The following is a 16282-nucleotide window of genomic DNA, read 5'->3' on the forward strand; positions in this document are numbered from 1 at the left end:
AGCCAAACATAAACATTAAAAAAAAAATCTTAAAGTATCATTTTTTTGAAAGTTCTAATGTTATTTTCCCCACTGCAAAAAGGTTTTAAAATGCATGTAATTTTGTCCAGACACCACACACACACACACACACACACACACACACACACACACACACACACACACACACACACACACACACACACACACACACACACACACACACACACACACACACACACAAACGGATCTGGCCTCCACAGATAGCAGTGTATTTTGCAGAGTAATGCTGTGCCCCACTTGCCCCTGCTCTGGCTCATCCAATCAGAGATAAGAGTTCCAGAACCTTTCTGCCCGGCTGTTACCACGGAGACTGACTAATCACATTCACTACCTTCCTATCAAACCCAAGTTTCTCCTCTCCTCACCTCTCCTCCTGCCCTCACCTTAATGGCTGCTCTGCTCCTCCTGCCCTCACCTTAATTGCTGCTCTGCTCCTCCTGTCCCTCACCTTAATGGCTGCTCTGCTCCTCCTGCCCTCACCTTAATGGCTGCTTCTCTGAGGGCCTCCAGTCTCTGACGGCTGCTCTCCTTCATGTTGACCACGTCCCTGTAGTCTCCCTGCAGCGCCCTCTGCAGGCCCACCACCGCCTGGAAGACTGAGCGTTCGCTCTCATTCAGCTCCTTCTGGAACACCTCCAGAGTGTGAACCTGGACGAGGGAGAGAGAAGAGAGAGGACACTAGACTAGGACCATTGGACGAGGGAGAGAGAAGAGAGAGGACACTAGACTAGGACCCTTGGACGAGGGAGAGAGAAGAGAGAGAACACTAGACTAGGACCCTTGGACGGGGGAGAGAGAAGAGAGAGGACACTAGACTAGGACCCTTGGACGGGGAGAGAGAAGAGAGAGGACACTAGACTAGGACCCTTGGACGGGGGAGAGAGAAGAGAGAGGACACTAGACTAGGACCCTTGAACGGGGGAGAGAGAAGAGAGAAAACACTAGACTAGGACCATTGGACGAGGGAGAGAGAAGAGGACACTAGACTAGGACCCTTGGACGCGGGAGAGAGAAGAGACAGGACACTAGACTAGGACCCTTGGACGAGGGAGAGAGAAGAGAGAGGACACTAGACTAGGACCATTGGACGAGGGAGAGAGAAGAGAGAGGACACTAGACTAGGACCCTTGGAGGCGGGAGAGAGAAGAGAGAGGACACTAGACTAGGACCCTTGGACGCGGGAGAGAGAAGAGACAGGACACTAGACTAGGACCCTTGGACGGGGGAGAGAGAAGAGAGAGGACACTAGACTAGGACCCTTGGACGGGGGAGAGAGAAGAGAGAGGACACTAGACTAGGACCATTGGACGAGGGAAAGAGAAGAGAGAGGACACTAGACTAGGACCCTTCAGAGTGTACACCACAGGAGGTTGTGGGCACCTTAATTGGGGAGGATGGGTTCGCGGTAATGTCTGGAGCGGAGTCAGTGGAATGGTATCAAATACATCAAACACATGGTTTCCATTCCATTTGTGCCGTCCCGGTCATTATTGTGAGCCGGTCTATCCACAGGGGGTATTATTATTGTAATTGGTCTATCCACAGGGGGTACTTGGTCTATCCACACGAGGTACTTGGCCTATCCACAGGGGGTACTTGGTCTATCCACAGGGGGTACTTGGTCTATCCACACGGGGTACTTGGTCTATCCACAGGGGGTACTTGGTCTATCCACAGGGGGTACTTGGTCTATCCACAGGGGGTACTTGGTCTATCCACACGGGGTACTTGGTCTATCCACACGGGGTACTTGACCTATCCACAGGGGGTACTTGGTCTATCCACAGGGGGTACTTGGCCTATCCACAGGGGGTACTTGGTCTATCCACAGGGGGTACTTGGTCTATCCACAGGGAGTACTTGGTCTATCCACAGGGAGTACTTGGTCTATCCACAGGGAGTACTTGGTCTATCCACAGGGAGTACTTGGTCTATCCACAGGGGGTACTTGGCCTATCCACAGGGGGTAATTGGTCTATCCACAGGGGGTAATTGGTCTATCCACAGGGGGTACTTGGTCTATCCATAGGGGGTACTTGGTCTATCCACAGGGGGTACTTGGCCTATCCACAGGGGGTACTTGGCCTATCCACAGGGGGTACTTGGTCTATCCACAGGGGGTACTTGGTCTATCCACAGGGGGTACTTGGCCTATCCACACGGGGTACTTGGCCTATCCACAGGGGGTACTTGGCCTATCCACAGGGAGTACTTGGTCTATCCACACGGGGTACTTGGCCTCTCCACACGGGGTACTTGGCCTATCCGCAGGGGGTACTTGGCCTATCCGCAGGGGGTACTTGGCCTATCCACACGGGGTACTTGGCCTATCCACACGGGGTACTTGGCCTATCCACAGGGGGTACTTGGCCTATCCGCAGGGGGTACTTGGCCTATCCGCAGGGGGTACTTGGCCTATCCACACGGGGTACTTGGCCTATCCGCAGGGGGTACTTGGCCTATCCGCAGGGGGTACTTGGCCTATCCACACGGGGTAATTGGTCTATCCACACGGGGTAATTGGTCTATCCACAGGGAGTACTTGGCCTATCCACAGGGAGTACTTGGCCTATCCACAGGGGGTACTTGGCCTATCCACAGGGAGTACTTGGTCTATCCACAGGGGGTACTTGGCCTATCCACTCGGGGTACTTGGCCTAGCCACTCGGGGTACTTGGTCTATCCACAGGGGGTACTTGGCCTATCTACAGAGGGTATTTGAGGAGACCCATGAGGTAATAGGCCTACTGGTAAAATACACAAGGGGATACTTCAGGGGTACTCCGGTAACAGTAACCGAAAAAGGTTGGAAGCCACTGCTATAGAGCTGCAGGAGCTCCAGCAGTAGAACATTTGAGGTGCCGGTACTCAGCTCAGGTGAGCTCCTGTCCAAGTTCAGCACTGGGTTAGGGTGAGATGGGGTTAAAAAGCTCACCTGGAAGAGTCTCTCTATTAACGAGGTAATAACACGTTATTAGTCTCTATAATAACACAGTAATAACAAGTTAATACAGTCTCTAATAACAAGGTAATAACAAGTTAATACAGTCTCTCTAATAACAAGGTAATAACAAGATATTACCATCTCTAATAACACGGTAATAACAAGTTAGTCTCTCTAATAACGAGGTAATAACAAGTTATTAGTCTCTCTAATAACAAGGTAATAACAAGTTAATAGAGTCTCTAATAACAAGGTAATAACAAGTTATTAGAGTCTCTCTAATAACAAGGTAATAACCATATTGAGCCAAAAATAGTTAGATTGACTAAGAGTTAGGGTCCGTTAGGATTAGGCTCAGGGTATGGAGCCAAACGGTCCATTTTACTCTGGCGCCCACCTGGAAGAGTCTCTCTGGATCTGAGAGGGAGTGGTCTCGCCCCACAGCGGCTGCAGCCACAGCTAGCTTCTTAATGGCCGTGTTCTTCTGTCGGATGAGGCTGCCCAGGCGCCGGCAGTTATCAGACACCCAGCTCCAAGCGTGCTTGGCCACAGCACTCCTGCCCCGATGCAACTTGATGGCATGCTGAGCTACCTGCTCCCGCTGCAGCGCCCCTACAAGGCCAAGGCACAGCACTGCACACACAACCCGCATCCAACCTACTACTGCCCCTTCAGAGAAAGAGAGAGAGGGAAGGGGAGAGGGGGGGAGAAAGTGAGAGAGGGAGAGGGGAGAGAGAGAGAAGAAAGACTAAAAGCAGGAATGGAGAGAACAAAGACTATGGACTGAGAGAGGCTGGTGGCAGACAGGAGAAGAGAAAGGCTATGATAACAAACCCAAAACACACAGGCTGTATGAATGTTTCCCAGCCAGCGGAATCAGCAGAGGTTAGTTCCATAGAGAGGATGGGGCGGGGCTCATACCTGCTCAAACAACTGCTCAGGAACAACTACCTGATGAGGCACACCTGTATCCAGTGACCTATATCCTTCTAGAACACATCTCACCTGACTTACCTGCCTCACCACACACAACTGAGAGCCCGAGCTATCTCTGGGAAGAAGCAGGTCACACCACACTGAGTCAACAATAAAATGGAGGCCAAAGACTGCAGAAATGGTTTACCTGTGGCTTTGAAAAAAAAACTTTTATAATTTATACTAGCAGCAAAGTACCTTTGTGTACATGGGTCAGGGTTAGTTATGTTAATATTCCAGACCCCTCCTATGTCCCTCCTCATGTGCAGTTCAGGGTTGAATCAGCTACTCCTACTGACCTGTGTTGATCAATGAGACCACTGTTCATGAAGGTGTAGACACACACAGGCTTATAGAATACAATTATTTCCAAGATCACTAAATGATGAAAACCATCTGTAACAACACAAAAATAGCTAACAAGTATTTTGCAATAGCTGTGCAGTATCATTACATATTCATATGAAGTACAGAGACCATTCATTCACTGGAGGAAAAAAAGGTTGGAATTACAGCGGACAGTGTTCTGGTCATGGTTTTAAATGTTGAATTACATATTCAGCAGGTATGCTATATATTTTATGCTTAAATTCGTGGTAAATAAAATAGGTAAAATGTTAGACAGCTACCTACTAGCTAGTGTGCTACGTCGTCCTCTCTCAGTCCTAAACTCCACAGTAGAAGAGGGAAAACAATCGTGCTCTTGTAATGCCACCCCTCCCCAATCGCCACATAGCTCTAGCCAACGTTGAGCCTTAGAGCAGGCATTCAACTACACACAGGGCGACAAACTTAATGCATTTCCAAGACCCCTACGATTGACCGCAACAAACGGCCTAGCTACGTCTGTCAGGTATGCATTTGAGTCAAATGTATTGTTCAATATTGCGCTATTGCTCTTTATAAATGACATTTGCGTGCCCGATGTTTTAGCGAGGTTAGATATGGATTCTGAAAGCTGTCAAACCTGCTCGCGCCTACTAGGTTAGCTTGATGGCTAATGCTAACTAACTAACGTTAGGTTAGTACGGCTCCGAACTTTTCAAACTTCTTGAACATTGACAGTAAGCTCCACAAAATGAGAATTTGAAGTCGAATTTCTCGTAACATGTCAACAACATTTTAATCAAGTTGTTTGTGGTGAATTAAGTTTGCGATACCGTAATAAAATGTTACATTGTAGTTATTTTTCACTTCACTTCCGAAACAAATCACAAGGATTGGTTGGATATCTGCGCGGATATCTGGGATATGTAGTTTTATCAAGTGGCGTTTTTCACAAGTAACTGCCCTTCTTGGAAAAATCTACACAGTTGCAAAGTTGTTTGACAGCTTTATATAGCTACTGTACTAGCTCTAAAGACCATGAACATAAACTCATCACAGCTAGTCAATTGCATTGTACAAGTACATTTTTACCTGCGATGAATCACATTATTTTACATAATTAACATTTTATGCAACTGTTTATTATGCATACAATGTCATCACTATCCACGTACAGTGTTATTAGGTTCAGAAGTGCACAGAACAAGGCCACAACTTGACCACGATCACTGATTATCCCAAGAACTACAAGTCCCAGTTTAGACCCTCAAACTTTCCCTTGCGGTAGCGCTGACCTCCCGCGCAGGCGTACAAGGGGCATTGGGATATCAAGTTGGCCAAACAGAGGGTGATAAAATGGTAGGTAAGATCAAAAGGATTAACATAAACTAGTGAACAAACCCATGGTACGAAGTGTATAGCTGGAAATGTTTTGGGAGGCACGCTATGAAGGCTCTCTATAACGGGAAACGGGGTGTCCTCTGGCAGTGTCGCATTGCCAGTGTGTCGTTCACTGTTGCAATTTATGAGGGAAATGGAAGGTCAGTTGTTATTGTGAGCGTGGACACCCGCACTTGCAACACTTACCTTTTCCCCTGGTTGTTATGTCGCCTTTGCGTTGGAACAGAGAGCGGCTGTCCGTACGCGCTGGCTTGGGAACTGGGTCGCGGGAGAGGGCGCCGCCAATGCCCGCTACCATCGGGCGGGTCCAGAGCGAGAGGATAGGGTCAGCTCTGCAAGACGGGCGGGCAGTTGTCTTATCGTGATTATAGCCATCTCGCACTGCACCGACATAGACACTGTTCTTGATTCGAAGGGACTCCGTGGTTGTGTACCAACCCCGCCGTTGTTTCCAGGAGCAAAACGTTTGTTGTTTTTTCACTCTGTGCCTTGCTCACCGTGATGAGTGATGTAATGCCTGCTGCCAGTGTGTGTTATTGATCCCGTTCCGTTATCGGTCCCGACGACCGTTTAGATCATTGCGGAATGTTAACATCACGATCTGGTCATCCCGACACCGATGTATTTCCCGTTTCTAACGGATTGTCCCTCAGGCTCCCATACAGGCCATATGATTCTATATAGATGTAGAATATGTTGGGGAGTGTATGTTGTGAAGAAAGTCAAGTTTCCAGTCAAAGGGATGGGTTGAACAGAACACCAGCGCTGTCATTGACTGGCAGGACTCAGACAACGTCTCTGTCTAAAGATGCTGTTCTGCAGAGAGAAAGAAACATCTGAGAGAAATCGACCTGTTCTCCAACAGATAGACTGTAGGTAGTGGAGAATGTATCTGCCATGTTTCTGCTGCACCTCACCCTGATGGCCTCAGCAGCTGACCTGAAGAGCAGTCTGTCAGGGGTCAAAGGTCGATGGATAACCTGCCTCTCTTTGTATATATATATATATATGTGTGTGTGTGTGTATACATATATATATATATGTATGTGTGTGTGTGTATATATGTGTGTATATACCTGTCAATATCTCAACTGTGTGTGTCTCCTCTCCTGCAGCATAAGCTGAAGTCGTCTCAAAAGGACAAGGTTCGTCAGTTCATGACCTTTACTCAGTCTGGGGAGAGGACAGCTGTGTACTGCCTGACCCAGAATGACTGGAAACTAGAGGTGGCCACAGACAACTACTTCCAGAACCCCGACCTCTACTATAAAGAATCCATGAAAACCTCTGTGGACCGCAAGAAGCTAGAACAGCTCTACAACCGATACAAAGGTAAGAGGGGAGGGCATGGAAGAGTAGTGTGTGTACTGGGGAGAGAGGATGAAAGAGGGGGTGTAGTGTGTGTACTGGGGAGAGAGGATGGAAGAGGGGGTGTAGTGTGTGTACTGGGGAGAGAGGATGGAAGAGGGGGTGTAGTGTGTGTACTGGGGAGAGAGGATGAAAGAGGGGGTGTAGTGTGTGTACTGGGGAGAGAGGATGGAAGAGGGGGTGTAGTGTGTGTACTGGGGAGAGAGGATGGAACAGGGGGTGTAGTGTGTGTACTGGGGAGAGAGGATGGAACAGGGGGTGTAGTGTGTGTACTGGGGAGAGAGGATGGAAGAGGGGGTGTAGTGTGTGTACTGGGGAGAGAGGATGGAAGAGGGGGTGTAGTGTGTGTACTGGGGAGAGAGGATGGAAGAGGGGGTGTAGTGTGTGTACTGGGGAGAGAGGATGGAAGAGGGGGTGTAGTGTGTGTACTGGGGAGAGAGGATGGAACAGGGGGTGTAGTGTGTGTACTAGGGAGAGAGGATGGAAGAGGGGGTGTAGTGTGTGTACTGGGGAGAGAGGATGGAACAGGGGGTGTAGTGTGTGTACTGGGGAGAGAGGATGGAACAGGGGGTGTAGTGTGTGTACTGGGGAGAGGATGGAAGAGGGGGTGTAGTGTGTGTACTGGGGAGAGGGGATGGAAGAGGGGGTTTAGTGTGTGTACTGGGGAGAGGAGAGGGGATATAAGAGGGGGTGCAGTGTGTGTACTGGGGAGAGAGGATGGGATGGAAGAGGGGGTGTAGTGTGTGTACTGGGGAGAGGAGAGGGGATGGAAGAGGGGGTGTAGTGTGTGTACTGGGGAGAGGAGAGGGGATGGAAGAGGGGGTGTAGTGTGTGTACTGGGGAGGGGGGAGAGGATGGAAGAGGGGGTGTAGTGTGTGTACTGGGGAAGGGAGAGAGGATGGAAGAGGGGGTGTAGTGTGTGTACTGGGGAGAGGAGAGGGGATGGAAGAGGGGGTGTAGTGTGTGTACTGGGGAGAGGAGAGGGGATGGAAGAGGGGGTGTAGTGTGTGTACTGGGGAGGGGAGAGGGGATGGTAGAGGGGGTGTAGTGTGTGTACTGGGGAGGGGAGAGGGGATGGTAGAGGGGGTGTAGTGTGTGTACTGGGGAGAGGGGATGGAAGAGGGGGTGTAGTGTGTGTACTGGGGAGGGGAGAGGGGATGGAAGAGGGGGTGTAGTGTGTGTACTGGGGAGAGGAGAGGGGGTGTAGTGTGTGTACTGGGGAGAGGAGAGGGGGTGTAGTGTGTGTACTGGGGAGAGGAGAGGGGATGGAAGAGGGGGTGTAGTGTGTGTACTGGGGAGGGGAGAGGGGATGGTAGAGGGGGTGTAGTGTGTGTACTGGGGAGAGGGGATGGAAGAGGGGGTGTAGTGTGTGTACTGGGGAGGGGAGAGGGGATGGAAGAGGGGGTGTAGTGTGTGTACTGGGGAGAGGAGAGGGGATGGTAGAGGGGGTGTAGTGTGTGTGTGTACTGGGAAGAGGTGGAGAGTGTTAGGATTAGGTGGGTACTGTGCTCTGTGGGTGTATATGAAGAACAAAGGAAACATTTAATGACGTGTGTGTGTGTAATGTACCAGCTCTGTGTTGTAGTCCTGTTTCAGTGTTGTGTTGTTCCTCTCCAGACCCCCAGGATGACAATAAGATCGGTATCGATGGGATCCAGCAGTTCTGTGATGACCTCACCCTGGACCCGGCCAGTAGGAGTGTTCTGGTGGTGGCCTGGAAGTTCCGTGCCGCCACACAGTGTGAGTTCAGCAGGAAGGAGTTCCTCGACGGCATGGCCGAGCTGGGGTGAGCTAGCTTTCTGTGATGTCATCTTTCTGCGCCACGCAGTTGTGTTCAGTAGGAAACATTTTGAAAAATGTTTTGAAATGTAAAATGTAAACAAATGTTGTTATTGGACAACTAAACATTTTGAAACGGAGGTCAAGCAGGTATTAGCTGGACTCCAATAAGAAGGTGTGTGTGTGTGTGTGTGCGCGCTCCCTAGCTGTGACAGTCCAGAGAAGCTGAAGTCTCTGCTCCCCAGACTAGAACAGGAAGTCAAAGACACGGCCAAGTTTAAAGACTTCTATCAGTTCACCTTCAACTTCGCCAAGAACCCTGGACAGAAGGGACTAGGTAAGTATTTCACATTTCTTTCTGGATAAATGCTCTGAAAGTGGGAACAGAGGTTTTGGTAAATATTGTGTCCAGACAGAGAGGTTTAGTCAAACCCTGGTTGGTCCAGCACTGTGTTTGAGGAGACGGTCTTTCACCCTGGTGTAGTTTTCCTAACCCTGGTGTTGAATTCCTCCTGGGGAACATTGGTAGACAGCTATGGTGGTTTGGCATCAGCGGTGTAGTTCTGTCTCAGTCGGTACCAGCCAGGCAGCAAACAGGAAGAATGGCTTTTAGATGGAAAACAATGAATTGTCCTTTCAGGTAAGTAAAGAGCTCCCCCTTCACAACACTGCCTCTAGTTTGGCTACTGCTGTTCTATGAGCCATGCTGAGGAGAGGGCCTGGAGTCTGATCGTTACTGTGTAATAACAGGTTTACGGATAGATCACCTATCATGCTAAACAGAGACCAGGGTGCGTCCTAAATAGACCTCTATTCCCTGTATAGTCACTACTTCTGACCAGAGCCCTATGGGCCCACTAGTGCACTATTTAGGGAACTGGGTGCCATTTGAGACGCTACCCAGGGGATCCCCTGGATGGGACAACTTTGTTCTGGTTGTTGTTTCTGCTGGTCTTTGTTGTTATGATGACCGGAGTGGGTGACCCAGCTAAGTTCCTGGAACAACAGTAGGGCCCATTGTCAAAACTCATCTGACTGTAATGATTTTCTCTCTCTGTAACTCTGTCGGACACTGTAATGTCACTAGGGCTGTGATGATACCAGTATCGCAGTACATTTTCCATGGCAAAAATGAAAACAGGAAGCAGACAACTCTTTGGTCCTTTAATAACCTGCTGTGTGTCAGATATAGTGTTCTATAGCTGGGTAATAAAAACATGTGACTGGATGACAACATAATGATGTTTGATTCCAACATCAGGGCTGTTTTCCTAAACAAGTTAAATCCGCTTCGTGTTTTGTTTTCTTGTGACGATACTAACGACTATGGTGATGCTGGTATTGTCCCGGCCCTAAATGCCACCCCCTCAATCTCTTTCTCTGTCGCTCTCTCACTCGTTCACACACTAACTCCAAGGTCAGCAGTTATGTTCTCAAACTATTCCGACTCCATAGAAACAACAGAAAAACAACACCCTCCCGAGTGGCACAGCTTTCCAAGGCACGGCATCGCAGTGTTGAGGCGTCACTACAGACCCGGGTTCGATCCCAGGCTGTGTCGCAGCCGGCCGCGACCGGGAGACTCATGAGGCAGCGCACAATAGGCCCAACGTCGTCTGGGTTAGGGGAGGGTTTGGCCCAGCGTCGTCTGGGTTAGGGGAGGGTTTGACCCAGCGTCGTCTGGGTTAGGGGAGGGTTTGGCCCAGCGTCGTCTGGGTTAGGGGAGGGTTTGGCCCAGCGTCGTCTGGGTTAGGGGAGGGTTTGGTCCAGCGTCGTCTGGGTTAGGGGAGGGTATGGCCGGCAGGGATGTCCATTTCCCATCGCGCTCTAGCGACTCCTGTGGCGGACCGGGCGCAGTGCACGCTGACATGGTCGCCAGGTGTACTGTGTTTCCTCTGACACATTGGTGCGGCTGGCTTCCGGGTTAAGGAGGCATTGCGTCAAGAAGCAGCTTGGCTGGGTTGTGTTTCAGAGGACGCACGGCTCTCGACCTTCACCTCTCCTCAGTCCGTATGGGAGTTGCCGCACTGCTTCTTGACACAAAGCCCCCTTAACCCGGAAGCCAGCCCCCTTAACCCCGGAAGCCAGCCCCCTTAACCCGGAAGCCAGCCCCCTTAACCCGGAAGCCAGCCCCCTTAACCCGGAAGCCAGCCCCCTTAACCCGGAAGCCAGCCCCCTTAACCCGGAAGCCAGCCCCCTTAACCCGGAAGCCAGCCCCCTTAACCCGGAAGCCAGCCCTCTTAACCCGGAAGTCAGCCGCACCAACGTGTCGGAGGAAACACCGTACACCTGGCGACCGTGTTAGCGTGCACTGTTCTCGGCCCGCCACAGGAGTCACTAGTGCGCGATGGCACAAGGACATCCCTGCCGGCCACACCCTCCCAGACGACGCTGGGCCAATTGTGCGCCGCCCCATGGGCCTCCCGGTCGCAGCCGGCTGCGACACAGCCTGGGATCGAATCCGGGTCTGTAGTGACGCCTCAACACTGTGATGCAGTGCCTTGGAAAGCTGTGCCACTCAGGAGACCCTGGTGATGAGCTTTAACCTCCCTGTCTCCCCCTCTACTCTCTGTATCAGACCTGGAGATGACTGTAGTCTACTGATGGTGTTACTAACCCCTCTACTCTCTGTATCAGACCTGGAGATGGCTGTAGTCTACTGATGGTGTTACTAACCCCTCTACTCTCTGTATCAGACCTGGAGATGACTGTAGTCTACTGATGGTGTTACTAACCCCTCTACTCTCTGTATCAGACCTGGAGATGACTGTAGTCTACTGATGGTGTTACTAACCCCTCTACTCTCTGTATCAGACCTGGAGATGACTGTAGTCTACTGATGGTGTTACTAACCCCTCTACTCTCTGTATCAGACCTGGAGATGACTGTAGTCTACTGATGGTGTTACTAACCCCTCTACTCTCTGTATCAGACCTGGAGATGACTGTAGTCTACTGATGGTGTTACTAACCCCTCTACTCTCTGTATCAGACCTGGAGATGACTGTAGTCTACTGATGGTGTTACTAACCCCTCTACTCTCTGTATCAGACCTGGAGATGACTGTAGTCTACTGATGGTGTTACTAACCCCTCTACTCTCTGTATCAGACCTGGAGATGGCTGTAGTCTACTGATGGTGTTACTAACCCCTCTACTCTCTGTATCAGACCTGGAGATGACTGTAGTCTACTGATGGTGTTATTAACCCCTCTACTCTCTGTATCAGACCTGGAGATGACTGTAGTCTACTGATGGTGTTACTAACCCCTCTACTCTCTGTATCAGACCTGGAGATGGCTGTAGCCTACTGGAACCTGGTTCTAACAGGTCGATTCAAGTTCCTGGACCTCTGGAACAGGTTTCTATTGGTGAGTGGAGTGGATGCCAGTCTGTATTTAATGGCTATTCCCTAAATAATATACTACTCTGGACAGAGTCTAGGTGTTTCCTCCATGTATCGATAGTCTCTTGTGATGTCATCTATCTGTGTGATTAATGCAGGAGCATCATAATCTCTGATGTCATCTATCTGTGTGATTAATGCAGGAACATCATAATCTCTGATGTCATCTATCTGTGTGATTAATGCAGGAGCATCATAATCTCTGATGTCATCTATCTGTGTGATTAATGCAGGAGCATCATAATCTCTGATGTCATCTATCTGTGTGATTAATGCAGGAGCATCATAAGCGGTCGATCCCCAAAGACACGTGGAACCTGCTACTGGACTTTGGCAACATGATCGCAGACGACATGTCCAACTACGACGAGGAAGGTGGGTCCCAAATGGCAACTTTTCCTGTGCTCTACTTTTGACCAGGGCCCATAGTGCACTAGATACGGATTATGGTGCCATTTGAAACGCTGCCAAATATTTCTGTAGGACCAATAAAACATACACTAGCCTACACCCTGCCCACCCTGACCTCAGATCCAGGATTCCTCTACCCCCATATCCATAACCACTAGACGTATGACTAAGATCTGACCTGGAGTCAGCAGTTAGGGATTGGGACTTGACTTCTACCTACTACCATATAGCGCAATCACTATTAAAACATTTCTGCCAATCACTAACCATGCAGCTAATCATGTGACCCTTTTCTGCCCACTCAGGTGCTTGGCCTGTCCTCATAGACGACTTTGTGGAATTTGCCCGGCCAATCGTGACAGGGGGCAAGCGTAAAACCATATAGGTTATACCCAGTTCCCAGCAGGGGCTGAGGATTTTATACACACCAGCCAAAAAGAGACTTCTACAAGACTGTCCAAGTTTGTGAGACTGAGCTGCCAATCAGGGGCCGGGGAGCGACATGACAGCCAATCGGAGAGAAGGAAAACAGGAAGAGGAAGTTATCTTTTTCTTTGTTTTGGGACTGAGTCACTCCGGGAGGCGGGCTGTCAGCAGGGGGTGGGATCGTCGCGGAGCTATGAGCTCTGCTCCCATTGGCTGGCTGGATCAGACTGATCGGCCAACGACTACAGTACCCATACACCAGCCACCATCAGATCAGTGGGGGTGTCTATAGATTCTAGAACTGGTGCTCTGGTCCCACCCCCCCGCCCCCTCCTTACTAAAGAAGGACCAGGGAGAGCAAACAGAACGGCAGAGAGGGACGGTTTGCTCTCTGCAGGAGGGTGTGATATTTGATCCAGTGGAGGCTGCTGAGGGGAGGACGGTTCATAATAATGGCTGGAATGGAGCGAATGGAACGGCATCAAACACCTGGAAACCATGCGTTTGATGTATTTGATACCGTTCCACTGATTCAGATCCAGTCATTACCATGAACCTGTCCTCCCCAATTCGGGTGTCACCAACCTCCTGTGGTCTGCTCCCACAGTAGTAAGACGTGTCCTCTCTGCCGGCCCATGGTGAATGAACTAGGAGCTTGGAGGTTCTGCATGTGTTTCTGGTTGAGCGTTAAGCGGCTGGACGGAACGACAACAACTTTTTTATTATTATCAATGAGTTTGTTCTCATCGAATCAGAGGTGAGGGGTGTGGTCGTCATCCAATGTTCTCATCCAATCCAACGTCAGTGTAATGTTCTGCTTCCATTTCAATCTAACGTGTAAAAGTTGGGTCAGTTTTGTTGTTAATATGTGAGGTTCAGAGTCTATATAAACAAAGCGTCTGAGAGTGGGAGTGCTGATCTGGGATCAGTTTAGCCTTTTAGATCATAATGAATACCAGAGAGGACCAGATCCTAGTGCTGATCTGGGATCAGGTTAGCCTTTTAGATCATAATGAATACCAGAGAGGACCAGATCCTAGTGCTGATCTGGGATCAGTTTAGCCTTTTAGATCATAATGAGTGAGATCACATGAACAGAGAGGACCTGATCCTAGATCAGCACAACAACTCTGAGACGCTTTAGGAATACAGGCCCAGTTCAGATCCACTGGTATTCAGATAGAACCGGACCGACCGACAGAGCAGCATGCTTTAAAGCTCAAACACCAGCAGAAATACTATTGCTACAGTTGGAACAGACTGTAACCATAGGATTCATGTATAGATATACCATTTTAGAATAATGAATATGATACAATATAAAGAGGACACGATGACATTTATAATCATGAGAGAGGGGAAGACGTATTTGAAATGCGTACGAGGTCCTCAGATTTCTAGGCCGCGTCCCAAACTGTACCCTATTCCCTATATAGTACTGCTCAAAAGTAGTGCACTATATAGGGAACAGGTTTGCCCATTTGGGATGCACCATGTCTCCAAGCTTTCTGTTTGTTTGGGTGTAACTGTTGACATCACCAGAGACCTTGAATGTTGGTCTGTCATTTATTTTATTTTCACAAGCAAAGCACAGGAAGTTGAATCTATGAATCATATTCAGTCAACAACACTGTATATAGTTCATAGTTGAATCTATGAATCGTATTCAGTCTACAACACTGTATATAGTTCATAGTTGAATCTATGAATCGTATTCAGTCTACAACACTGTATATAGTTCATAGTTGAATCTATGAATCGTATTCAGTCTACAACACTGTATATAGTTCATAGTTGAATCTTATTCAGTCTACAACACTGTATATAGTTCATAGTTGAATCGTATTCAGTCTACAACACTGTATATAGTTCATAGTTGAATCTATGAATCGTATTCAGTCTACAACACTATATAGTTCATAGTTGAATCTATGAATCGTATTCAGTCTACAACACTATATAGTTCATAGTTGAATCTTATTCAGTCTACAACACTGTATATAGTTCATAGTTGAATCTTATTCAGTCTACAACACTGTATATAGTTGAATCTATGAATCATATTCAGTCTACAACACTGTATATAGTTGAATCTATGAATCGTATTCAGTCTACAGCAGCAGTTTAAATCTAATGTTATTGGTCACATACAGGTGTTTAGCAGATGTTATTGCAGGTGCAGTGAAATGCTTGTCAACACACCCCAGTTCTTTGTTTTTAAACTGTTTCAGTTGTTAGTGTTGTTTTGGTTGGTCGTCATGGGTTACTGCTAGCCAGCCCAGTGAAGTGAATGTTATAGTACTTCATCAGACCAGACTGAGACGCGTCTACTAGCTACTACACACACACACATACACACACACACATATACACACACACACACACTCTCTGTGTGGTTATAGTACTTCATCAGACCAGACTGAGACGCGTCTACTAGCTACTACACACACACACACACACACACACATATACACACACACACACACACACTCTGTGTGGTTATAGTACATCATCAGACCAGACTGAGACACGTCTACTAGCTACTACTACACACACACACACACACACACACACACATATACACACACACACACACACTCTCTGTGTGGTTATAGTACATCATCAGAACAGACTGAGACACGTCTACTAGCTACTACACACACACACACACACACACACACACTCTCTCTCTCTTTGTGTGGTTATAGGACATCACCAGACTGAGACACGTCTACTAGCTACTACACACACACACACACACACACACACACTCTCTCTCTCTGTGTGGTTATAGGACATCACCAGACTGAGACACGTCTACTAGCTACTACACACACACACACACACACACACACACACACACACTCTCTCTCTCTGTGTGGTTATAGGACATCACCAGACTGAGACACGTCTACTAGCTACTACACACACACACACACACACACACGGAACATCTCAGTAACAGACATGTATCCTCTAACGCAGCAGGTAATAGAAGTTCTCCTTCATTCTCTGGAAATGTTCCTGAGATTTTGGGCTGCACCTCGTCTGTCTCCCAAATGGCACCTTAACGTTGTGCACTATGGAGGGAATAGGGTGCTGTCTGGGAGGTGTGTCTAAGTTACACTTGTTATGTCACATGTTCTTAGACAATTGTACTCCCATCTGGGGGAGGTAATAAAAACCCTCTGTTCAGTGTTGACCT

At 48.6% G+C, this 16282-nt stretch overlaps 2 protein-coding genes across 4 annotated transcripts; one reads left to right on the top strand and one right to left on the bottom strand.

Annotated features, from left to right (window-relative positions):
• Positions 1-490: 490 nt before the first annotated feature.
• LOC120041290 (transmembrane and coiled-coil domain-containing protein 3-like) lies at positions 491-5178 on the bottom strand (the record flags this gene model as incomplete). Its single annotated transcript, XM_038986224.1, has 3 exons — positions 4160-5178; positions 3384-3655; positions 491-690 (listed from the first exon to the last, which is right to left on the bottom strand). Coding segments are annotated over exons 2-3 (455 nt in total), but the record flags the coding sequence as incomplete, so codon positions are not given.
• Positions 4699-13924, top strand: LOC120041291 (DCN1-like protein 2). Of its 3 annotated transcripts, none has more exons than XM_038986227.1 (7): positions 4699-4814; positions 6805-7021; positions 8675-8843; positions 9043-9173; positions 12123-12205; positions 12519-12615; positions 12957-13924. In XM_038986227.1, the coding sequence occupies exons 2-7, from the start codon at positions 6847-6849 to the stop codon at positions 13034-13036; spliced, it is 735 nt and encodes a 244-aa protein (XP_038842155.1). In that variant the 5' UTR covers positions 4699-4814; positions 6805-6846; the 3' UTR covers positions 13037-13924. The 3 variants fall into 3 exon arrangements, with proteins under 3 accessions (XP_038842155.1, XP_038842154.1, XP_038842156.1); XM_038986226.1 differs by lacking the exon at positions 4699-4814 and adding an exon at positions 5585-5647; XM_038986228.1 differs by lacking the exon at positions 4699-4814 and adding an exon at positions 5717-5829.
• Positions 13925-16282: the final 2358 nt, after the last annotated feature.

Source organism: Salvelinus namaycush, unplaced genomic scaffold (assembly GCF_016432855.1).
Source record: "Salvelinus namaycush isolate Seneca unplaced genomic scaffold, SaNama_1.0 Scaffold431, whole genome shotgun sequence".
Classification (NCBI taxonomy): Eukaryota; Metazoa; Chordata; class Actinopteri; order Salmoniformes; family Salmonidae; genus Salvelinus; species Salvelinus namaycush.

Coding starts and splice junctions, on each gene's coding strand:
- LOC120041291 (XM_038986226.1), top strand. Junction 9,174..12,122: donor CCCTGGACAGAAGGGACTAG/GTAAGTATTTCA, acceptor TCTCTGTATCAG/ACCTGGAGATGGCTGTAGCC. Junction 12,206..12,518: donor TCTGGAACAGGTTTCTATTG/GTGAGTGGAGTG, acceptor TGATTAATGCAG/GAGCATCATAAGCGGTCGAT.